Source organism: Zootoca vivipara, chromosome 2, assembly GCF_965207765.1.
Source record: "Zootoca vivipara chromosome 2, rZooViv2.hap1.1, whole genome shotgun sequence".
NCBI classification, from domain to species: Eukaryota; Metazoa; Chordata; class Lepidosauria; order Squamata; family Lacertidae; genus Zootoca; species Zootoca vivipara.
The window spans coordinates 32,033,872-32,057,977 of NC_142584.1; the positions used below are offsets into that span (position 1 = coordinate 32,033,872).

Here is a 24,106-nt window from a genome sequence, read left to right on the forward strand (position 1 = left end):
ACTTTTGACTACTGCATGTTTCTTTGTTAAAAAAAATTACTGGCACAAGGCACACCAAGCTCTAGTAAGCGAAAGCTCCCTCAGGATCTCACTTTAAATTATTATTTTTAGTTGCTGTGGGCTTCCTTTTGGAAAATTAAAGTAGAGGTGCAAGCACAAAATGAATTGATTTCTCAAAATGAGGGGGAAGTAGAGGTGGCAGATGAGGGACTTTGTTTCATTGAAGTTTCTATCTTGACAGGCTAAAGCATTGTACCACACGATTGCCATCATCCTAGAAGAAACCGAATCTGAGGCTTAGTGGCAGAAATGCCTTTATTGAACTCTGAAATCATAAAGCTTCATGCAAATTCTGTTCATCGCAAGCATCTGAAGTAAGCATTGTTACCTTGGTTCTTGCTGTGCCTCCTATGCCAACCTCACTGCAGCAGATTTTCCCTCTAATCTTTATTTAGGTGCTTTTTTTTTTTAAAAAAAAAGCATGTTTACCCTTTCAGTTCCAGAGAGCAAAACTGGCTTAACAGATCTAGACATGCTTCTTATTACATGTAATGAAGTTCAAGGAAGGACACAGGTATTTACAGTTTGTTTTTGCTAAAAGCAGATCCAGGTTTACCAAAGCATTGCTGACTTTCACTGTTACTGGCGCTGACACACACTATCTAGATGTTCAGGTATTATTAAAGCACTGACATTCTGCCTTTACTGTCCTCAATGGCTGTTGTGACTCTCCTTGATGCTTGTTTAATTGTGGTTCATATATGTGCTCTGAGCAGCCTCAGTACAAATATTCCTTTGAGATTAAGTCTGCATCCCTGCCCTGATACAGAGCATTCAAAAATGCTGACAAAGGGGCAGTTATTGTAGATATCATTCATGTGTGGATCTGAAAACTGGAATATGTCCCTCCCTACAGACAACAGGTGCAGAATGCCCTACCAAGAGACACTAATGTCGCCCTTGAGGGGTGGCAAACTGTTGGCTGATGCTTATGGTGTGATAGATTTTGTAATGGTTTTGACAGCTAGAGTTAGGTGCTACTGCGATTCATTGTCTGAAACTGGTATGGTGTTCATATCGCAGCTCCTGAGCTGCTGTCAGAATGCAAAGGCAGACGCACAGAGCCTGAGAACATGCTTCTCAGGCTCCATGCACTTGGCTGCTGCTCGCCTTTGCCCAAGCAGACAAAGGCAGGCAGGTGCCTTTGAAGGAGCCTGGCTTATGCGAACTGGAGGGGGAGGCGCTTGATGAGCTGTGGGAGGGGGGCAGGAAGCTTGCTTCTCAGCTGATCAACCCCCCTACCACTCTTTCTTGCGAGAGCCAGAGCAGTATGGGACTGGGTGATGTATCTTGGCTGCTGCTTCCTCTCCCAAGGTGGGTAGGAAGATCGATCCTTTGTATATGAGCTACTGTCCTGGCCCCTGTGTGTGATTTCCAGTGGTAAAAATAATGAGATTAAGCTGTATAAGCTCTTTAACATTCATTTTATTAGCAGCGCACCACGAACCTTTTAAAGTAACAAACCCCTAGCTCCCAAGTGCAAGTTATTAAGAAGGGGGGTCCCTCTGCCAGGCCCACCTTTGTCTAGGAGTTCCCACTAAAGGAAAAGGTTAATGCTTCTCTATGGCCCGAGTCTAAGGCACAGATGAACATAATCCCAGCAGGGAATCTACAGTCTATGCCGAACTTGAACAATACATAAATAAAGCAGCATCTTCCTACTAAAACCCCTGGGCAATTTTGTCACAGTAGTCTGGTAAGATGACATTACAGGCACAATGCAGCAATATGGCTTTAAGTGAATACTTGCACAGCCCTCATACCAAGGACTCTGCACAGCAGACTCACCTCTGCCCAGTCAACTGTGATATTTGGAAGGCTGGTTCTCTTAACATCCTGATGGACAATACAAAGTGGCTAATACAAATGGCTACATCTCATATTATAACCTGTAAAGTATTTTGCATATACACCCGAAAAACATAGTTCTGCACATGCAACACACTCATGTTTTCTGCAGGTGCAAATGTCCAGGGCTCCTTACCGTGCATCAAACGCGCCTGTCATCACAGAGCTTGTGAAGCAGCCCTAACATGAACCTACCTGGAATCATATGTCAGTAATAACCTATTTGCAAAGGTCTCTGATTTCTTTAGACTTACTCCATATGCACAAAGAAAAATGCAATTATACATTGCAATGGCAACAACTTTCCTGAAATATGTATTAGGCCTTTCCATCAGAAGGAGGTGCTCCTGGATACAACTGTTTACTGCAAACAAAAAACAGAATATAAACACTGGTAGCCACCAAATAGAATTTGGCAGGGATGGAAGGGTTGCCCCATGGCCTCTATCTATTCCTGAGGTTTCACAAAATATAAAACTCTCCCTCCTAAAGCTGTACACATTTACAAATTAGAGAAACTGCACATTTCAACTTACGTTAAGCAAGGACATGCCCTCAAGCCTTGAAGAAGGCTGTTCTCTCCTGAAAATACATGCATTTGTATGTAACACAACTATGGGGAGCATAGAAGTTGGCAAACATGTATTTTGCAACTTCATGTGCGAGTGGAGTCATTTGGGATAACACAGCTGGCAGGAACTGCCACCAATAACCTCCCCTGCCCTGCTGGTGTTACAAAATCACCCACTTCCCATAGCAGCTTCTCTCTGTTTAAAGAGGTAGCTTTCTGGGTTTTATTATACTGTACATGGATTTCATGCAACCTAAATTTACTTTACTCAAGTCTACACTGAAGAGTCTGTCAGAGATCATTTCTCATTCTTATTGCAATATGCACAGTTTAAAAAATAATTACTCTAGTGCAAGGAGACACTTTTCAGCACAAACAACACAAATCAAAAGGGACCTGGGCAAAGCAGCTCTGCTAGACTCCCTTCCACTGTTATCAAAACGAGAAAGCCTTCCTTAAAGCAAATGTATTCCATGACAACTCTGAGTGAGGCTGCTGCTGCTAATTAAAAAAACATAGTAATGGACTGGGGGTTGAGGGGGGAAATCTTGGGTAGCAGCAAGATTCCTAGTCAGAGAAAGAATCAATTACAGTCTCATGGTATGTCTAAAACAAGCAAAGTTGACTGTATCACAGGGCAGCATTGTAACTTAAAATTGGTGACTTCATCTGCACAACAGACTTTTCCTAGCTAGGATAACACTCTCAAAGGCCTTTTCCCCTGGGCGGTGCTTAACTGGGTCCACCACCCCCCTCCCATAGCTACGATGATTCCTTTCAGTGCTTGGGGTCCAGCACCCACAGGAAGCAGACAAAACCAGTGCCTTTCAGGTGTCATGTTTCCAAGCTGGTTAGCTCCTGCCAGTCTGTCTCATTTTCACACTTGTCACGGGTTTTGAAAAATTCCTTGATCAGTCTCTGTGCTTCTTCTTTTACTACAAACAGAAAGTAACACACAAGACACTGATGTCCAGCCTTGTTCACCACTGTTAACTATAGTATCATTTAACTTTGTCTCCAAGCCATCAACATGTCTACGAAGAAAAGAATCTGCATAAACCTCCCTTTCCAATACACACAAGCAAAATTAGATTAGTTTGCTACTACAGCTCTCTCATGCACATTTGCACAAATGCTCTGAACCATGAAACTATTCCAGTGGCAAATGCTGTTTAAAGAATAGGGGACTTGGGGAGAATGAAATGCCAGCAGTACGGATCCACCACCGAAACACCGAGGAGATACCATGCTAAGGAATGAAAACTATGTGCTGACAACACCAGTCTCATAACATTCCACATACACCACTTGCATATTTCAAATATTTTCTTCAATTACACATATTAGATTATTTTACCCTAACCCCCCAGCCACCTTACACAGCAGGCTGCCTGATCATTTTGTACTGGTGTTAGACAGATCCAGTATCTACTGGTACAAGGCACTAGACATTCCTCCCCAGCCATCACCTGATAACTCACCTGTCTTACGGAGAGGACTCTTGTCTGCAGCCAGTAAGTGAGAGAGGTGCCGGGCAAACCCTTTAAACAAATCCTGCCAATTAGGGACAAAGAAACAGAATGAGCATAACAGGGTTCTCACCCTCACTGACATAGGAGTGCTTTTGTGTACTCTCTGGGACATCTTGGTACTCCTATAACGTTTCCCATATTATAATGACTAGGTGCTGAGACCAACATGTTAGGACCGAGCATCTTCCAGTTGTGCAGCACCCAGGACATGTATCTGACCTAATGAACTAATCACTTAGAATTTTTTTAAAAAACCATCAATGTCTTATATAAGTTAAACTTGTTGTTCTGCTAGAGCAGGCACCCCCAAACTGCAGCCCTCCAGATGCTTTGGCCTACAACTCCCATGATCCCTAGCTAGCAGGTCCAGTGGTCAGGGATGATGGGAATTGTAGTCCAAAACATCTGGAGGGCCAAAGTTTGGGGATGCCTGTGCTAGACGTTCCTAAGGAACAAAAATCACAATTTAAGTACCGTGTTTCTCCTAAAATAAGACACGTCTTAAATTTATTTTTCCTCCAAAAAAACACACCACGGCTTATTTTCAGGGGATGTCTTATTTTTTATTAAGTATTTTTTATTAACCATGCATTTTGTAAAGTGGGCAAGGCAAGAAAAGAAAGTAGGGTACTGTACCGGTAGTGTTTTGAAACTGGGCTTTGGGGCTCGGCATGGTGCGCTGCACACTGTGGCTCTTGCCGTCGGGGCTTGGCGTTGCACACGCTGCGGCTGTTGCCGGCTCCCGCTCGGTTGGGGCTCGGCTCTGTGATTGCTGCGCCTCTTGCCGGCTCCCCTCGGTCGGGGCTCGGCTCCGCGAGCGCTGCACCGCTTGCCGGCTTTTGCTGCGTCGGGGTGGGCTGTTGCTGGCTCTCACCGGGTCCCAATGGTCTCCTGCTCAGTCGGGGCGGGCTGTTGCTGGCTCTCACCGGGTCCCGGGTCTCACCGGCTCTCACCTCGGGGAGGCGCGCTGTTCAGGCTCCCGCTGGGTTGGAGCTCGGCGAGTGCTGCGCCTCTTGCCGGCTCCCGCTCAGTAGGGGCACGGCGCAGCGCGCTGTTGCCGGCTCCTGCTCAGTCAGGGCTCGGTGCGGCGTGTGCTGCACCTCTCACTGGGTCCTGCTGTGTCGGGGGTCGGCGTAGCGCGCTGTTGCAGGCTCCTGCTGAGTCGGGGCTCGGCGAGCGCTGCACCTCTTCCCTGCTCCCGCTCAATCGGGGCTTCGTGCGGCTCGCGCTACAGCTCTCGCCGGATCCCACTGGGTTGCGGATCGGCACGGCGCGCTGTTGTCGACTCTCCCGGGTCGGCCCTCGTGGGGTCCTGCTTGGTCGGGGCTTGGCGCGCTGTACTGCCGGGACCTGCGGCTCTCGCGGGGTCCTGCTGGTCGGCTCCCGGGGAGTCCTGCTGCAGCTCTTGCCGGCTCCTGGTCAGTCGTGACTCCACATGGGACATGCTGCTGGGTGATTTGGCGGGGCAGCAACATCCATTTCAGGGCGCCGACAGGAAACTTCCTTTTCCTCTTCCTCTTCCTTGGCGCCATCCAGACCCGCTCCCCCCCCACCTTATTTTCGGGGTATGTCTTATATTTATTCTACCCTTGAAAAGCCTGCCATGGCTTATTTTTGAGGCCCGTCTTATTTTAGGAGAAACATGGTATTTAAGCTCTCATTACCACCACACACGGTTTAAAAACGAACACAGAATAAGAGTGCTGCTGTCCCACCAGCATTTTTTTCCTGATATTGTCCATCTAGCTCACTGAACATTGGCAATGGGAAAGGGTAATATACCCTGCTCTTTCCAGACATGGTTTACCCTCACCCTACAAGGGAACCAAGACACTGGCCAATACAGTGGAAATGGTCTCTCCATGCTGCCAGTTAGATAGGACAGACAACAATATTTCTAGGCACCCCTTCAAGAGGAGGAAAAAACAACATGGCTCATAACCAACCTTGGAAGCAAATTTGCCACCTTTGTAGAAAGGGGTCAAGTATTTTACAACAATGTCTGCCGTTTCCTTAAGTGACAATGCCTTTGTCGTTGGCTGGATGATTCTGGTAGTTCCTTCTTTATCAACCTGCGACAGATTGGGATCAAACGTGACTTTCTTTTTCATCAGCCCATCAGCTTTCCCCTCTGACTGCAATGTGATGGAAGACTTAGTCATCATCCGTAGCCTCTTTCCAGAAGGGCTCCCCAGATCCTTGAGAGAGAGAGCAAGAGAGGAACAAAAGCTCATGAAATGAATGTCGTGAGAAACAGGGAACACACAGCCTCTGCCAGCAATCTACCAGAGTTTTCTGACTTACATTTCTTTGTGCCTTCCTAATGTCAAGGGACGGGGTAAAGATCCTTTCCAAACACTTTAAACCTTCAAGGGAAAAGCACCAAAGGCAGCAAACTAGATGGTTGTCTCACTGACCCCAAGAAACAACTGCCTATTAATCAACACAAATAGCTTGTATGTGTGCACAGTTGAACCAACAGCCATGTAGTACTAGTAAAAAGGGGGAAATAGGGTAGAATGTCTCGGCTGACAAAAAATGGGGCTATAATGTGGCAGTGCAGAACACTCACACCCTTAGTAAGGCCTGCCTTCCTGGAATAATCACAGTTCAGATACTAATCTGTATATCCAACTTTTTCATTTTCCTATAAGAGAAGTTCCCTTGGACATTTACTGGGAATGCCTCCATGACATCAAAATAGTAGCTTAAAGAGTTTCCACAAAAACTGTCTGTGATGGGAGACCAAGAGACCCTTGGCACACAGCTTTGTAACTAATAAAAGGTGATGGTGTGGCACAAATCACTGCAATGCTCAAGGGGTCCTCCACCATCCAGTGGCTTTGCATCCAAACTACACAGGAAGCGACACTAAAAAGGTCTCACAGATAAACTTGCAGTGTCTGCTCTCTATATATTTAGTGACTCTCCTTGACCTGAGATACACCATTGACCTCTTTGCTACCTGAACCAGACTTGTACAACCTGGTGCCCTCCAGATGTTTTTAACTACAATTCCCCTGTTTGGAGAAGTTTTTTATGTTTGAAATTTTATTCTTTTTTTTTTTTTAGTGTTCTGTTGGTAGCCGTCCAGAGTGGCTGGGGAAACCCAGCCAGGTGGGCAGGGTATAATTATTATAATTATTATTATTATTATTATTATTATTACATCATTATTATTATCATTCCTGAACATTGGCACCAGGCTGGCTGGGGCTGATGGAAGTTTTAGTTCAAAACAGCTATAGGGTAACCAGGTTTGGGGAAGACTGATTTCGACAATGCAAAGGAGACTCCCTCCAGAACGTAAATGATGATTGGCATCTCACTGACTACTATACTATTGACCTGCCATTCAAAGCACACTGTCTTATAACCAAGCCTTATCACAGATCAAGTCCTTTCAACAGAGCCAATTTCAACAATTACTTACATCAGGCACTCTTAAAATTACACTCACCTGGGGAAGTAGAGAAACAGATCAGTAAGGACAGATGGGTCCCTAGGACTCACCTACCATACGGCAGGTTCAGCAGAGACAGTAACAGAATGCCATCCGTCACTTACAACTCTCAGCTAACACTTCTCAAGTATTAGCATCAAGGATCTACAGCACATGCTGGGAAATGGTCTTTTCCTCACAAGCGATACGTGAAAGCTTACAGTCGGGCCCTTCGTCCCCCTATTGAAGCACGCAACAATGGTTTGCCGAACAGATATACAAAACCAGGAATTGGCCACTACAAGAAACTATGGTGCCAACTCTGTCCCCAAAGCCTACTCAATCAATCATATAATCCAGGGTTGGAACATCTTCTAATGTGGTATGTGTCATCTGCCATCAATGTCCTCCTGCTATTTATATATAAGTCAGATAAGTCCATTGCTATGTATGCAAGAGAATGAATGGAAGCAATTAATAAAATACCAGTAGTACTATTCAAGGCAGAGGATTTCCATTCCCCGAAATTAAAAGAGAGTGTGAAGCTGCCAAGCTGGAATTTATCAGAAAAAACAACATTGCAGAACTCAGACTTAGAAACAAGAGTGTGGCTAGCTCACTTAAGAAAGTAAATGTCCCTCTTTGGGTATTTGTGCATAATTGATCTTGCTATGCCTATTCATTAACAGTGGTCCACCTAGTTGGGAGCAGGTCACATCCATACTGATTGAATCTTTACCCCCTTTGTGCTCTGTGTATAAATAGGCTTCTGCATAGTCTTTTCATCTCATTAAAAAAACAAAAAACCTTTCATCTCTTAATACTTGGAATGTAGTTGACCGCTTCATTCATCTACTGCCTCCAGCTCACAAAATCTGATGCCATAATATACTTGTTAGTCTTTAAGCTGACACAACATTCTTTACAACAAAGTAAATCAGTTTCTTGTACAGTGGTACCTCGCAAGATGAATGCCTCACACAACGAAAAACTCGCAAGACGAAAAAGTTTTGTGTTGCGCGAGGGACTCGCAAGACAGCAAGGTTTTCTATGGCCACCGCTTCGTCTTACGAAGCGCAGCCATAGAATGTAGCGCGGGAAGGCGGCAAAGGAAGATCAGCTGTCAGCGCAGGAAGCTGACAGCTGATCTTCCTTTGCCAGGGGGCGACAAAAGCAAAGCACGGCGGTGCAGTGGCTGCCCCTGCCTGTCTTCCCCTTGGCTCGGGGAAGACAGGCGGGGGCAGCCACCGCACAGCCGGCATGGGACAGGACTTTGGAAAAGCGCTGCGCCTTCTCCGAAGCCCCGTCCCATGCTGCCGCCAGTCCCCTGGAGCCCATAGGAACGCATTGATTAAGTAACAATGCATTCCTATGGGAAACCGCAACTTGCAAGACTAATTTTTCGTAGGATGCATTGAGTCCTGGAACGAATTAAATTCATCTTGCGAGGCACCACTGTACAACAAACAAACAAACATGTCTGGCCTCCTGAGATTTGCCCCACACATGCCAAATGGGGACCACTCTTCCTGCTACCCCAGTAATATTAACCACGCATGCATATTCCAATGGCCACACCTTAGTCCCATCCTAAGGACTGTGTGAGCTTTCCCACCATAAGTTCCTGCAAAGCATGCTTCGCCTGTCTCTCAGGGATGTTTTTGTGTGCGCTCCTATGCAAGAGAGAGACGGGGATTTAACAATAGTAATGAAGTATCACCTCAGCTGACGCTGGTCTCTTTCCATTATGGTTTCCGCAACTGTTTGTCATTCCATCTTCAACGAAAAGCTTAACTCTGTGGGGGGATAGGAACAATCAGATACTTTGTTCAAGGATGGTGTATTTATGGTATTCAAAGGAAGCAGTAAAAACAACAGTCTTGACATGTGGTTTTCAACAGGTGAGCTACGGGGGGAGGGGAATAGAGTTGGGGCCCTAATTTTAAAACACACAAATTCTATTAGCAGCTCCTGCAACAGACACAGATGCCATCCACAAAACATCTGTAACCACTTGAATTTTAAAAGCACAGCCTAATAAATATTTGAAATATATTTTAAAGACTGATTCAGCTGAGAATCTTGTGAATTTAAGCAACCCAAGCATACTTATCATCCCTTTGCTGTTCAGAAAGATTTTACTCGAATAGCAATATTAATTATTATTGTGGAAATTAGTTACAGATAGTTAACACCCATGCCTGCTTCTGCAACTCCAAACTCAGTTCTAACCATCATCCTGATTTACAGCTCACTTTGCTTCTGTTCTAAAAGCCTTTGCCAACGGTCCAGATCAGAGGTATGTCAATTCAACGGCTGCCTTCAGCCTGAGTCTTAAATACAATTGTGAAGGCACCGCTTACGAATCATCACTTTTCTTCTAACCTACCAATTGGGTGAGTATCAGTTGGGAGGCTGGGGAAGAGCAACAACAAGGAAAGATACCCCTCACCTCGGTTTTCCAAAGGTTGATCCTGAACATGAGGATTCTGTTCCTGAGCTAGGAATTCTAACAGTCAGACCTTCTGCTGCTTTTTCTGATTCTTCCTCTTCCACATGAGATGAGCTAGCTGTTTCTTCTTTGGAGACCATTTCAGTTTCCTGAAATTCTGCTTTCTCGTCACACATTCTTTGGGAAGGAAACTGAGGTAGTTCATCATGGTAGCAGTTGTTCTCTTCTGCCAAATCAAGCTCTGATGCCAAGGACCCTGCTTTGGGGATGGAGAAGAATTTTGCTATCTTCTGAGAGTCTTTCTTAGCTGCTTCTGCCAGTAGCAGCTGTTTCTTACTGGGTTTGCCCTTCTTGGTGGGACTAACTCCCAAGCAGGCTATAGCATCAGAGGTGCTTTGCTGCCCCTTCTTCTGAGGAACCTCCATGACATTTTGGCAAACTTCTTCAGCCACTTCCGCCTCTCTCTCAAGTGTGCCATTAATGTCCATATGCTTAGGGTCACAGTGGTGGCTTCTCTCCTGGCTAATGTCCTCCTTCAGAGGCTTAACTCCATCATCTCCCTTAGCACCCAGAACTTCTGAAGCTGACTGGAATACATCAGATGATTTCCGAAATCCAATCCCCACCCTCTTGGGTTTGAACTGCATTAGAAAGAAATGAGATGAGATGAGAGGTAGCTAGAGGGCTAGTTTTTGCCTACCTGCCTTCTGTCTTGGAAATCAAATCCTAGTCCAGGCAAACGGTAGATGCGCCTTAAACTCAAAGACCACCTCACACCTTAATGTTTTCCATAGAGAAAAAATTAAAAGCAATGGGACAGGAAAAGGAAGACTGCTGGAAGCCCACATAAAAAGAAATTATGAAAATGGAAACCTCATAGACACCAGGACACAGGTTGCTGCTGCAAAATCACTTAGAGAGAGAATGCTATTTAAGGTTCTAATATTGCCTATTTGCACTTACCGTATTGACCTTGGATGCGGGGATGAAGCCATCATCAGCTGTTGCCACTGGTTCAGTCTTCAACTTGGAACTGCCATTGACTCCGAGGGTGGAATACAGCTCCCCATCTTTGGAAGCTTTGTTAATTTCGGTGACCTTTATGTAACAAGAAAGGGGAAAGTTGTCTTGATAAGCTCTCTCACGCACAGCATTTTTTTGCAACACAAAGCAAGCACAGGGTTCACAAATTCTGCTCTTCTTCTCCAAACTAATTAATGCGGAATTCGCACCACCCTTAATTCTCTCAGTGACCAGTAATGCCTTAATACAGCATAGGGTCCATTCTTGTAACATTCTAAGCTTGGATGAACTTCAGTTATTTACTTCAGCTACTTGCTTCTCATTTGCACTTACAGGCCTGGCTCGCATGTCACACTAAGCCAAACCACACCTTTGCAGGACTTGCACAAGAGGAGCTGGCAGGCGCTTTGTTCCTTCCTGGTACTTTTCGCTGCTGCACTAAGCTAAGCCAAAGTTTGGCTTAGCGTTTGATCCAAACCGGGGCTGTAGTTAAGCTCTCTCTTCACTAAGCATGAGCTGCAGCCAAAGTTTGTTGACTCACAGGAGGTGGAGGGAATGGTAGAGCCAGGCCGCCAGAACCAGATCCTCACTCTGGCACTAAGTTGATTGATTACCGTATTTTTTTCTGTATAACATGCCCCCTATTTTGGGGGGCTCAAAATTAAGAAAATGAGGGGAGATTGTCCCCATGTATAAGACTACCCCCACCTTTTTAACATTATTTTTTAGTAAAACAAAACAAAACTCTAGTCTTAAACACGAAAAAATATGGTAATTTCTATACTGCTTAATGTATTTTAAAATATCTCTAAGTGGTGTACAAAAAACTGCTCCAGGTGTTAGCTGAGCACTGCCAAGACAAGGCAGAAGTGACTGTATATTAGGCAGTTGGAGCAATGGACTTTTCTGTAATGCTTAAAGCCACTCAAAGTATGGATTTATACATCTGGAAGGTCAAGACAATAACTCAAGTGGTTTAGAATTACCACCTCAGTGACCATCAGTGGAAAGCAGGCTATGAATTAGAGCCCATTTGTATTTCTTGAGAAGCAACACAGAATTACACGGAGCCTGCAGAACCATATAGTTTCAAAACCCACTGCTCATTAAAAAACAAACAAAATGCTTTCAGAATGATGTCTTGTCAAAACTGTTGGCCTATTCTCCAAAGTACGCAACTGAGCCTTGCTTGAGTTGAGTTCTACTAACAAATATACCCACTACGTAACTGGCTGTGTTTGACTATATAAATTCTTTCTACATCATATAAACATAACTCACACAACTCTTTTCACATTATCTACTTGAGTAGAAACAATCATATAAATTATGTTTATATGATGTATAAAGAATGTATATAGTCAAACACAGCCAGTTACATTGTTGGTATATTTGTTAGTTGAATTTACGTGACTATTGGTTTGATAGCATTGCATGAGTTGAGTTCTAGCCTGCGGAAATTAAGGGTCTGCCCAAACACCCTCTTCTAAGACAGCAATGGGAAAAGATGGAGTAAGCAGTGTTTTCTCCATAGTACACACACAGAAAATGCCTAGCCACTTTCCCTAGCAGAGTTGCATATTTGAGAAACCAACACATCAGGGAGATCAAATGAAGCCCACTTAGCCCATTAAAACTACCAACTATTTCTTACCTTCTTTAAAACAGTCGCCTTGTACAGGTTTGCCATTTTACTGGCCTGGAAAGCTTCATACTCCATTTCCACGGCATGTATTAGAACATCTGAGCTGAAACACACAGTTTGATCAATTGCAGTGAGACATATTTCTCCAATAACAGAGGAAGTTCTCCAACTCCTGTCAGGTTCATTACTATGGAAGAAAGACTGGAGCACTAACAATTAAAATCTGGGTGCAGAACTATTGGTGGAAACTTATGGTTAATGCGGTGTTTGTGTGTGCAGTTGGGAGGTAGGGCACAAGACAGCGGTCTAAGAGCATATTTCCCCCCTCTGGATTACTTTTACTCTATTATGAAGGTATTTCTACAGTTATCAATGAAGTATCACAACCTCCTCTGTGGTTTCAAAATAATAAGTTGGGTGGTATATTACTACCCTCTAGCAGGAACTAAAGAGAACTGCAAGCTTCACAGAAAAATAGGGTTGTAGCTGTTAAGATTCATTTATGCAACCCCACCTCAACCTATTCAGAAAATATTGCAGAAATGATTTTTGGATTCTAATTTAAAGTATGACATTTAACTTGAAGTGCTCAACTTGCTTTAAGTTTTGATCTACAAGTTTCAAGCAGCTTCCCCATGAACCTGAAGTTATTTATAGCCCCCCTTCCAAAACAAAAACAAAACAAAAAACCTTTCCCAGTGCAACTTTAGAACATATACAGGGTGAGTCCTTTAAAAGAGGCCCCGTGGATACAGAGTACACATGTTCCACGGGGCCTCTTTTAAAAGACTCACCCTGTAGAAACACATTAATAGAACACAACTAATAAAATGACAGAAAATTGTTCTTTTAAAAACTACCTTAAAACAACAGAAGCGTTTCTCATGCTCCCAAAAGCAGTGAGAGGGAATGAGATGTTAAAATGTTGGAACCTGCAGCACAATATTACTGCTGGGTGAGAAAGTATTTCAAACCACAACACTGCATTTTGCAAATGACTGTGACGTATAAAATTAGGTTAAGGTATATAACTTGATCCAGCACTGGCGCAGTGCCTGCATATGCAGGAGCCCTCTTTTCCTTGCTTCCCATCACTACCACTGTATGTGCACAAGTATGCACATGGAAAGCACATGAGCCACTGCAGAGAATGGGAGGCTTGCACAGCTCATGAAGGGAGGGCTGGATGACACATGAGCCCCGAGTGCCACGCACTGGCTTGCATAAATGCCCACTGCTTGCCCTACGGAGATCTATGGGGCTGCTCTCAGACTAGATAATAACTTCCTACCCATCTCTTGTTAGTGCTGCTTCCTGGTTGTTGCTCAGTGCTTCTTTCAGCATGTTTAGACAGTGTTCTCTAGCCTAAAATTGAAAGAGAAGAGATGGGAGCCAATTTCAGATTGCAGAAGGAAAGTGAAGCATCATCTATTCTAACCAGCAGTTCTGGGACAGTACAAATAATGTAAAGTATTCTCAATATAATTTTTTTGTATTGTTATTTTTTGTTGTGAATCTCCCTGAGATCTTCGGAGGTAGGGAGGTATACAAATTTTAAAAATAATAATAATCAAACTTTCTTTCACGACTATATGGACATGAGTAATCTTTTCCCAGCTGCTCTATAATATCTGCTGTTGTCTCTGCATCCTCTCCAATTTATTTGCCTTCCTAAAACCTGCCAACTGAAACTGGACAATATACCCCCGTTACATTCCTATGCTACAATCTAATATAGATCAAGATGCCATCCTTCTCTTAAGGCATTCCACCACACCACACTTTCATGCCTTCATCCCATTTTCATCAGTGCTATTTTCTTGCCAGTTATTTCTCACGCCCATGTCGTAATCCAGGTGGGGAGGGGAAAGGAGCTTCGTTTAAGTAATCTTGTTCTTGCCAAATCACAGCCCCTTCTTACCTTCACTGTGATTTTAGCTATTTTTCTGCTGGCTGCATCCTTCAAGGGACAATCAGCATCTACAATGAGACAGATACACAAACATTTTCTGACATGTTGCCTTACCTATTGCGGTAAATGAGTTGGTACAAGAAGGATATAGCCATTAAAAATAATAAATTAGACAAGTATCCAATGTGGTGATAGTATTTTTTAGAAGAGGTTTTTTAAAAACATGTTTTAGTAGTACTGTATCTCCAAAATCCTAAATACCAGATTTTCTGAAGTATTATTCAAGGACAGGTGCTATCCATGCCATCATTTAGAGCTTTTGTGTGTTTTTCTACTATAAATTCTATTAAGGAGTCAGAGAATGTTTAATTTATCCCCGTATAAGATAAGATTCCTGGTCAACCTTTAGACACCCTTGTGAGAATCTTCTTGAAGGGAGGTCTAATAAACCCACTACTGAGCAGGTGGCAATGTATTTGATGGGCATGTAACTGGTGATGGGTCAGCCAGGGTATTTGAGTGTCCTCTAGTTTGTCCTGTGTTTCCCATACTGATCTAGGGTTGCCATTTTTGTAAATGGTGTGAGGGCAATCTGGCTGCGACATCTATCGCCCCATTGATTGCCAGGGTTGATTCGGCTGATCTGGCTGGCTAGGCGGGTGTCTCCTCCCTCCCTCCCTCCCTGTGCATCAGTGGAAGCTGACAACCGTCTCATACAGAAGGAGTGTACCATTCTTTGGTCAAGGGTATACAATAGCTGCGCTCCTCTGCCAGAACCTCCAAACAAGCTCAAGGTCTTTTTTGCTAAAATTGGTTAGGCGGTATAGGCCTTTGGCTTGCCAGGTCTGTACTTGGATGCTTTGAGATGCATAGTGGAATAGTGGTTGTTGGGCCAGGGGGATTATAGTGGAGGTGAGGTTGGGGACAGTTTCCCAACTTTTCCCTTCTATCCTTTAGCATGGACTGTGTGAACCTGTTTAGTGTCCTGGGGATTTTCCTCAGTTTGTTTTGAAGGAATGGATATGCTGTAGTGGGAGTCTTCCTGATTTCCAATACCATTATAAATAAATATGAGACTCCATCTTGAACTCCTTGAAAAAGACCCAGTGATTGAGGAGTTTGAGATCCAACACTGGCCTCCACTTCTTGTGGCCTTTTTTTTTTAAACCACAAAGAAGATTGAGTAAAGTCCTTGAAATGTCTCCCAGAGTTCTTTGCTCTCCTGCCACCGTCATGTGAAGAGGGTCATAAACCAACCCATCTGATCGCAACCAATTTCGTTAATCAACAACCGCCTGAAATATGTAAATTAACTGCAGCTATTGGGTTTGATACACCCATAATTTTCATGTGCAATGGGAAACAGAAGTAAGAAATTGATTTGGGCAGATAGCAACCTCTCCAACTATTTTTGCTAGAGTCAAGTTTAAGCCCAATTTTTCTGGCAATAAGCTCATCATTGTGGGCCACACTTAACTTTGAGTCAAGCATGAACTCCTAAGCTCTTTAGCTTCATATACAGATAGTGCTATACTGTATAGATTGTAACTTTAGTCACTGTAAAATCCCCAGAAAGAACCATAAAGGTTTTGTCTGAAGCATCTAATCTATGAAGTAAATGCAGAAATTTACCTGGAGGGACAAAGTTGTCTTTTTCAGGTTCCTGGCCCTGAAAGAAATGTAAGAGAGAAAAATCAATGACATAAACCAGGAAAAATGTATCTAAAAGTATAGGCTGGAACACAAGACTAGATTCAGAATCTGAGTTTTTTACACAAAAGACCTTCCACATTTACGCAACAATTTTTAGTCTGAGCCAAAGCTTGCTAAGGCTTTGTTAAATGGTGCGAGTCAATAATAAATTGAAACAACCTAAGTAAGCATTGGAAACATTATAAAAGGAATGGGGGACTTTCACCACATACAGTGGGAATATCATTTCTCAAAAAATATTAAGAACTCAATAACAGGAATTACAATGATATCCCAACGGATCCGGAATTTTGTTTTTCATTGAATTATATGAAAAGTACAGTTAAAAAAAACCCAACAACAATAAATTTAGTCTCATACATGCTGAAAGCAGCAAGAATATTATAAGCTAGTACATAACGACTGCCAACAATAGAAGAATGGATTAATAGAACCTGGGCATTTGCCTTAATGGCAAAATTAACCTGATTTACAAGAAAAAAAGACAGTGGGAAGGTAATTTTAAGAAGTGGAATTCATTTACTGACTATTGTAGGAGAAACACAATACCTCCCTGTTCAGCAGGTGGTTTCACACTGTTTTGAGATGTAAGATCAGATTTATAGTAATGGCTTATTTTATGACATTTCTCATAGTTGTAGACTGAATAAATAAAATTGCTACCTTCTTTTAACAACTGGACTAATCAAAAGGGAATAAAGCAAAAAATATGTGGGGCAGCATGAGAGGAAGGGTGTGTAAGTCTGTATGTGTATGTGTGCACATATATTGATTGCATGGGTGGGCTGCATACATATACTGTATGCACCTTGCATTTTAAAGACATAAAAGCAGAAACAAAATGAATCCATGGGATAAAACATTGGGTCATTCATTTTCTTCCCTGCTGGTTTGAGCAAATAATTAGAGTTGTCTCTATTAATTGCCTCATCTATATGTTTTCTTCTACAATAAAGTGCAATTTTACAATTTTTGTATTTAAAAATGCCGTTTTATAATTTGCAGCTGCAATGCATACCTTTTTGTATGAAAAGGAATAGTTGGCTTTTAAAAATTACTAGTTAAGTCTTAGAAGGATCCTTCAAAGGATTAAGCAGTAATTTAGCCCAGGAGTTCTCTTTTTCTGTGCGAAAATAAGACACCAAGAATAGCCATCCACTTTCCATCCCAAAGTCCCCAATCTGCACATATGGGGTTTGGTTTCAAGATTGAATGGGACTGTATTCTAGTCACATAGGAAGGTTTGTGAATTCAACCAAGAAAATGCTTGGAGACAGAAAGAAAGCACACACAGAGATATGCAAAAAGGGCCACTTTAAGAGCTCTCCTCATTAAGCACCCTATAGTAAAGCATCATAAAAATTGAAAGAAAAAGGTACTATTCTCTAACTAACAAAGAAATGTCAGAACAAGGTAAGTTCTTTAATGTGTGAATGATTTCTCACATATTAACATAAGAACACAATAAAGACCTCATGGCTTGCATCAGTAACACTTAGGCTAGGAGTAAGCATGGACCAATGGTACCAAACAGTATGGGAAACAGCCTTTCTAGAAAAATTAACCAATAAGTTGAAACTGACATGGGGACAAATAGAAGAAGACACCTTCACCTTCACGGTATGGCTCCCCTTTATCACATGCACAGCCCAAACAGACAATGACAAAAATCCACCAACAGCATACAAATCAATATGGCTAACCTGATCCAAAACACTCACCCACCCCACTCACCCACAAAACAAAGACCACCACAGCCAACCACAAATGAACAACCATACCCTAGGCCAACCCCAACATCTCTCATCACTAAAGGAACACAAGCGAACAGCAGAGAACCTACACAAGCGACGCTGACAAAAAAAACCCCACATATATTAAGCAAAATAGAAACATCGTCACCCCACCCCACCCCTCCCCCATCTACCTCTTTTCCCCTTTTCTTCCCAATGTCTCAACAAATGAAAATGATTTGCAAAAATGTTACGAGAGACATTGCACATATTTCTGTAAATCAAGAAAATCTTTAAATTTTTTATTTTTTTTAAAGTAACACTTAGGCTGCAATCCTATACCCGCTTACCTGTGAATAAGTCACGGTGAACTCAGTGAGACTTACTTCTGAATAAGCACATATGGGATTGCGCTGTTACCTACCCTTTCCCCACCTGTCAAGATAGCACCCGTCTCCCGAGAGGAAGTTACCAACATACCTTGCGCAGACTCATCTGCCTCTTATAGAAGTTGTTCCATTCCCTTTTCTGATGGTCCTCATTCGTTTCAGCCACACTCCCACCGTCTTCATCATATCTGAACAATAACCCGGAAACAATTGGAAACTGAACAGGAAGGTTACCCAGAATTACTTCAAACATTAAACTGGCATCAAGGAAATTCGATCTAGCAAATAAGAGTCATACCTCGGGTTACAGGCGCTTCAGGTTGCGCGTTTTTGGGTTGCGTACCACGCCGAACCCAGAGGTACCGGAATGGGTTACTTCCGGGTTTCGGCACTCGTGCATGCGCAGAAGTGCTAAATCGTGCTTTGCACATGCGCAGAAGCGACCCGCACATGCGCAGACGCGGTGCTGCGGGTTGTGAATGCTGCGGGTTGTCAATGTGCCTTCCGCACGGATCATGTTCGCAACCCGAGCGTCCACTGTACATCACAATATCCCAGAGGATTGTGGGCCCGAGTCCCAGTCAGATTTCATTCCAGGGCGAGACTGCCACATTTCCAGGTTTTCTCTCAAATAAATCAATCCATAACTGATCATTTCCTCATAACCGACACGGACTTCTATGTTCCTCTTGCCATGTGTCTTATCGGTTGAATTCAGAGAAGATTGAGTTGAACTCACTTGGACAATAGGGTCTTCCCAGCTCCCCACTACTGTCTCCTGTGCCCCCCAAAATTTGCTCCTGAAGGCCAGAAGACCCTCTCTGGTCTGGCATGAGAAGGGGCAGAAGAGCTACAATGGGACAGGGAAATCAGAGGAATTTGACAGGGCAGAAGTGTTTTTTCCACTCATGCAAACCCTCTCTAGACTGAAGCTGCTTCATTTATGAATTGTTAGCATCAGAAACGTATGTGTTAAATAATAAGTCACTTTTAAAGTTCTGAAGCTTTTAACTACTTAAAAGCGATCACTTTCCTTTAAAGACAACCCTGCATAAGAAGAATAAATTTACAGATGAGTTTATGCAAGATATGCAAGTCAAGTAGAGCAGAAAATTAAATTACAAAAGGTGAAATATATGGCTGCTTTATCTTTGTTTCATAAGAAGTACAGATGTTAAGCGCATGCAATGATCAGGGGATAACAAAAGATAAAAAAAATATAGTGCAAACTTTTTCATTTAACCGGGAAGTAAAAGAAAAACTGCAACTTAACATTTGGTTTTGATCTTTCTGCTGCATACCAGAACAAAACGCAGGTCATGAAACAGAACAAAGTCCAATCTAGCCAAAATTAAGCACTCTCAGATCTTCTTGTTCACAATGGGAAAGTGGTGCTGTACATACACTTAACTTTCCCATTGAAATCAGTGAATCGTTTGCTTACGGTCACTAGTCAAATTCTTCTGAAAACCCCCCCGTCATGCTGCTGTGAGCACTTTCTGGAGGATACCGTAATCAGAGGCAACAGGGCAAGAGATGAATGTCCGGGGCACTTGGAAGCTAAAGAGGACAGTGACCTGCTTCTTACAGCATGGGCGATCTTTCTCTTTCTCTTCCCGGGGTGCCCCCATCCCTCCTTTAAGAGGGATTAGAAAGCACAACATTTAGCCAGAAGCTACTGCTCTCTGTTGTATCAATACAGAACAGGGAGGAACGGCTGAAAACACCAAGGTCTAATTTCACACTTTTCTGCTGTCCATGAGAAGCATGGACAAGCAGTCTCATGGACAATCTCCCTGACCATGCTGAGATGAGAGCCTGGCTTTGATAAGCGAGACAAGTCTGAGGCTTCCCCCGAACCTAGTGCTAAAGGACAGAATGGGTGAACCCTGCTTTCTTCCAGTCCTAATATTCAGCCAAAGCCTTGGATTTGTTTTGGCTCTGTGCTTGCCAGGAGAGGCACGAGTGATTTGGCTTGCTCTTCCATCAAGCCCATAGGAAGAGGAAGGCTCTGTCGTTGCACCTCCCCTCTCCCTGCTGCCAAACCTTCAGCCATCAACTGCATTCTGACCTTCTTCTCCAACTTCATTGCTGGAGAAAGAGGAGATTTCCTCCTGCCTCCGTTTGGAGACAAAACATGAGGTCAGATACAAGACCTTGCTGCTTGAGGGTGAGCCTGCAACAACAAATTGTTGGCTGGCCAGTAAGAACAACATTTGTTGACCCCTGGCTGCATCATGGCATAAAGGCATCTATGCCGCATTTTTAACCAGCATCTTCTTTTTAACCTATTTTCTGTCGGTTCTACTAAGCCCAGCTATCAACTCCCAGGCTCAGCTACACTTCAAGGAGTTATCTACTCCTCTGGCTGATTCGTGAAGTCACAGTGGCTGCTGAGGTCATGGCGCCTGGCTTAGTTTGTAAGCAGCAGGGAGGGGTTCGGGACTTCTCCGCCATAGGGGAGAAAAGTGGAGAAATCCTTATTATTGTCAACAGAACTCACTTCTGCTGGAGTCAGAAGCAAACCCATACCTGCTGAAGCCACCCATGCCTCTTCTGCCTCCTTCATACAGGTCTGGGTCGAAGGCATTCCAAGAGGAAGCAGAGGGTCCAATGCAGGTTCTATTCCAGCCGCTGCCGGTGTGTTCAAGTGCCTCTACGTGCTTTTTCACTGCTGCTGGATTCTTACAGTAATCACAGCACTTGTTGCACTGGGGGACGGCATCTCCAAAATAGTTGGCTATAGCGGCATGACGACAACTAAGAGGCAAAAACAGAATATTATTATTTTGAGGGAAAGGGGCAGCAAAGAGACTTTGCCTTAGATGGTTAAGCAAGCCTAGATAGGTGTCATAACGGTGGTCAAATGAAAAATAACTTCATAATCAAGGCACGCTGCCACAATGGGAATCATTCAGAAAGCAAAGTTTCTAGGTTACTGGAATTTGGTTTTTAATTTTAGAATATTTAAGCACATGGCTTCGTAACCACAAATGGTTTCTTGACGGTCTCTCCTACTCGCTTTTAAACAGAAGGTATGTTAGCAGTTATGACGCTCCAAAATACCAGCAACATTTAAAAGAACAACAAAGAAAACTTTGTTTCAGGGCTGGTTTATACTGCCCTCCACACAACCAGTTGCAAACATAGTCAAGGTACACACTCAAGCTGAAAAATATTGTGGTTCACACTTCACGATCTTCATGTGAGGGCAACAAACAAGTGGCTGAAAATGCATTGAACTCCTTGCAGTATGAAGCAGCTCTTGTGTTGCTTGGGCAATAGTATTCCTCTGGGGAAAGGCTGAGCCATGTTTGCCAAAAACAGACGCAAAATACCAGCTAATCGTCACTTTTCCCTTTCATGCTCACCTTTAGCTCACATTCTTCAAAGATGGCAAACTTTCCATGTGTACTGAAATATCCTGTTCCAGTGTGTTAATTTCCAGGCTCTACTAAATATCACAACAGCTACAGAGTTACCTACAGCAACCAGTTCTTGCATGAACAGGATGACTTGGTTGGATAAAATCCAAAATATTTAGGGCCCAGCTCCATCAAAACACTGCTTGAAAATGCTCCTTCTTGACACCACAGTTTCTAGCAGTGCCCATTTATGTACACCCTAAAGTTCATCTATAGCATAGTAATGACAGATCACTAATTTTTAAAAAAGCAATTTGCCAAGCTTTCCACTCTTGTTGGAATCTTCACTGTGGAATGAAAATGCACAATATTGATGGGAAAACATATTCACCAAGGTCCATTTGCATTCCCTTTTCATATCTGAAGGAAAAACTCCAAAGCTATAAATGACCCCATGTATATATGTTTTTGAATAGGCTATAACTAAATGGAGGTTCAAATGCTCCCAGCAGTTTAAAACTAACACCCCCCCCCCAATTTGAACACAAGCTTGGGTGGGGGGTGGGAGCAACACTGAATCCCAGTGAAGTTTAGAATTCCAGCAAAGCACTTTGGTGGTACAGTATTTAAAATCAGCATGTGAAATGTTTCCTACCACCCTGGCAAAGGGGCAGGGGGCGGGGAGGTGTCAAACATAACTTTCCTGGAACTGGCAGCTTTTGAGACACCACCAGACAAAATTAAGAACTCACTGTGCTAAAACAGGAAGGGATGGTACCCTGGCTCAGGTAGAGAGAGAACTGAGCCAGTGTCAGCCACTGCATGGAGAAACGAGAAAGATGCGACAAAGCTATCTTTATAACCCTTGCAAAATGGCACGGACTCACGCCGACTCTTGAGCCTAAAAGAAAGCCCTCTTTTCACAGCCTCTGAAAGGCTATCGTGTGTAATTCCCCCCCCTATACCCCTCCAAAATCTTGCTAACTCTATCCAGCTGGAAATGCCAAGAGTCTTTGGCAAGTCAATCCTTTGTTTTCCAGAACACGAGAAAGGCAAAACATAATTCCGTCATGCTAGGAGGATAATTTCTGTGTTTCAGTTAACAGGAACACGAACACACACAAATGAATACTCATTCTTCCATTCCCCCAACACTGCTTGCAGAAGAACAGCTCCTCCAAAAACCCATACTGTAGTGGCAAAAAACAAAACAAAACTACTGGCGAGTCAAAGGATATGTAATGTTTCTAACTGGTGTTGAGGGCGAAGGGTATATCTTAAGCTTACAGACTCCTTTATGAAAGGATCTCTGCCAGAGATGATAGGAAAATGTTGGTCTGCCAGAATTACTGTCTGGTCACTTGGCTAGATTGCACCATTGTTCTGACTTGGCATATGGGGAAATCCAGAGCTTTTTGCTTATGACATAAAGGGGAACAATCTCCCTCTAAAGTGGGATATTCATACAGAGACTTAAATAGAAGAAGACAGGGCAGGAGAGGGTAGACACTCTGCACCTGCAGAAAAATAGCAGAGGATTACCACCCCAAATATCCTTCATGGAGAATGAACATGCAGGTTTCCTTCATGACATCAAATATCACCTGCAGCAGAGACAAGCACATAGGGCTTAACCAACACAATCCCTTTGGAAGTGCTTACTCTGGGGAGAATGTCAGGATGTCATCCCCTGCCAAGAACTTTCAAGCAGCTGTCTCGGCTTCCATGGAGTCTTCCTGCCCCTGGTTCTTTCAGAGGCAAGCAAAGCTGTATGTAGCCTCTGGCATACTGGGCTGTATCCAACAAAGTCCTCCCTTAGCACAAGGAATTTCATCTGCACAACACAACTCTCTCTTCTCCCCCCCCCCAATCTGTTCTGGAGTTTCTTTCCCAAACCCCATGGAACAGATTTGGGGCGAGGAAGTCTTCTTGCACAGGCCAAAGTTCTTGCACTAACAGAACAACTTTGTTGGGTGCAACCCAATGTCTCTTAGCCTAGCTCCTCCTTCTCTAACCCTAACCTTCATTCAGCACAAATGTTTTTAGCTCAGTTGGTAAGAGTATGGTGCTGATAATGCCACGGTTGCATATTTGATCTCCGTCCGGGGCACTTGCATATTCCTGCATTGCAGAGGGTTGGACTAGATGATCCTCAGGGTGCCTTCCAACTCTTTGATATGATTCTATGATTATTTAATTAGGTGTTCCCAAAGGCCATCAGATACCCACTCCAGCTTAAAACAGCCTTTCAGGTGATAAGATATTACCTGTTTAAAGAAAAGCCAACAAACAGTCGCTGTCCACAAATTCAATTTAAGACCATTTAGAACACTGACTTTAATGTGAATTAGACGTATTGAAAAATCCAAAGTTATTTTGTCTTTTTGAAGAGACACACTAGGAAAAGCGTAGGAGTTCAAA

At 43.3% G+C, this 24,106-nt stretch overlaps 2 protein-coding genes across 7 annotated transcripts in view; one reads left to right on the forward strand and one right to left on the reverse strand.

Moving 5' to 3' along the window:
* LOC118079835 (unconventional myosin-XVB) overlaps positions 1-696 on the forward strand; it is a 65,168-nt gene extending 64,472 nt beyond the window's left edge. The window contains exon 51 of the mRNA XM_088661178.1: positions 242-696. Within this exon, the coding sequence (XP_088517304.1) occupies positions 242-301 (60 nt within the window). The 3' untranslated portion in view covers positions 302-696. The remainder of the gene's footprint in view (positions 1-241) is intronic.
* Positions 697-1,465: 769 nt separating this feature from the next.
* RECQL5 (RecQ like helicase 5) overlaps positions 1,466-24,106 on the reverse strand; it is a 51,843-nt gene continuing 29,202 nt past the window's right edge. For all 6 annotated transcript variants that reach the window (XM_035104476.3, XM_088661566.1, XM_035104474.3 and 3 more), the window contains 12 exons: positions 20,853-21,080; positions 18,412-18,508; positions 16,118-16,154; positions 14,495-14,553; positions 13,865-13,938; positions 12,583-12,676; positions 10,869-11,003; positions 9,906-10,546; positions 9,174-9,249; positions 5,958-6,209; positions 3,961-4,033; positions 1,466-3,414 (listed from right to left, as the gene is read on the reverse strand). In XM_035104476.3, coding sequence (XP_034960367.1) covers positions 3,314-3,414; positions 3,961-4,033; positions 5,958-6,209; positions 9,174-9,249; positions 9,906-10,546; positions 10,869-11,003; positions 12,583-12,676; positions 13,865-13,938; positions 14,495-14,553; positions 16,118-16,154; positions 18,412-18,508; positions 20,853-21,080 — 1,867 coding nt within the window. In that variant the 3' untranslated portion in view covers positions 1,466-3,313. The remainder of the gene's footprint in view (positions 3,415-3,960; positions 4,034-5,957; positions 6,210-9,173; positions 9,250-9,905; positions 10,547-10,868; positions 11,004-12,582; positions 12,677-13,864; positions 13,939-14,494; positions 14,554-16,117; positions 16,155-18,411; positions 18,509-20,852; positions 21,081-24,106) is intronic.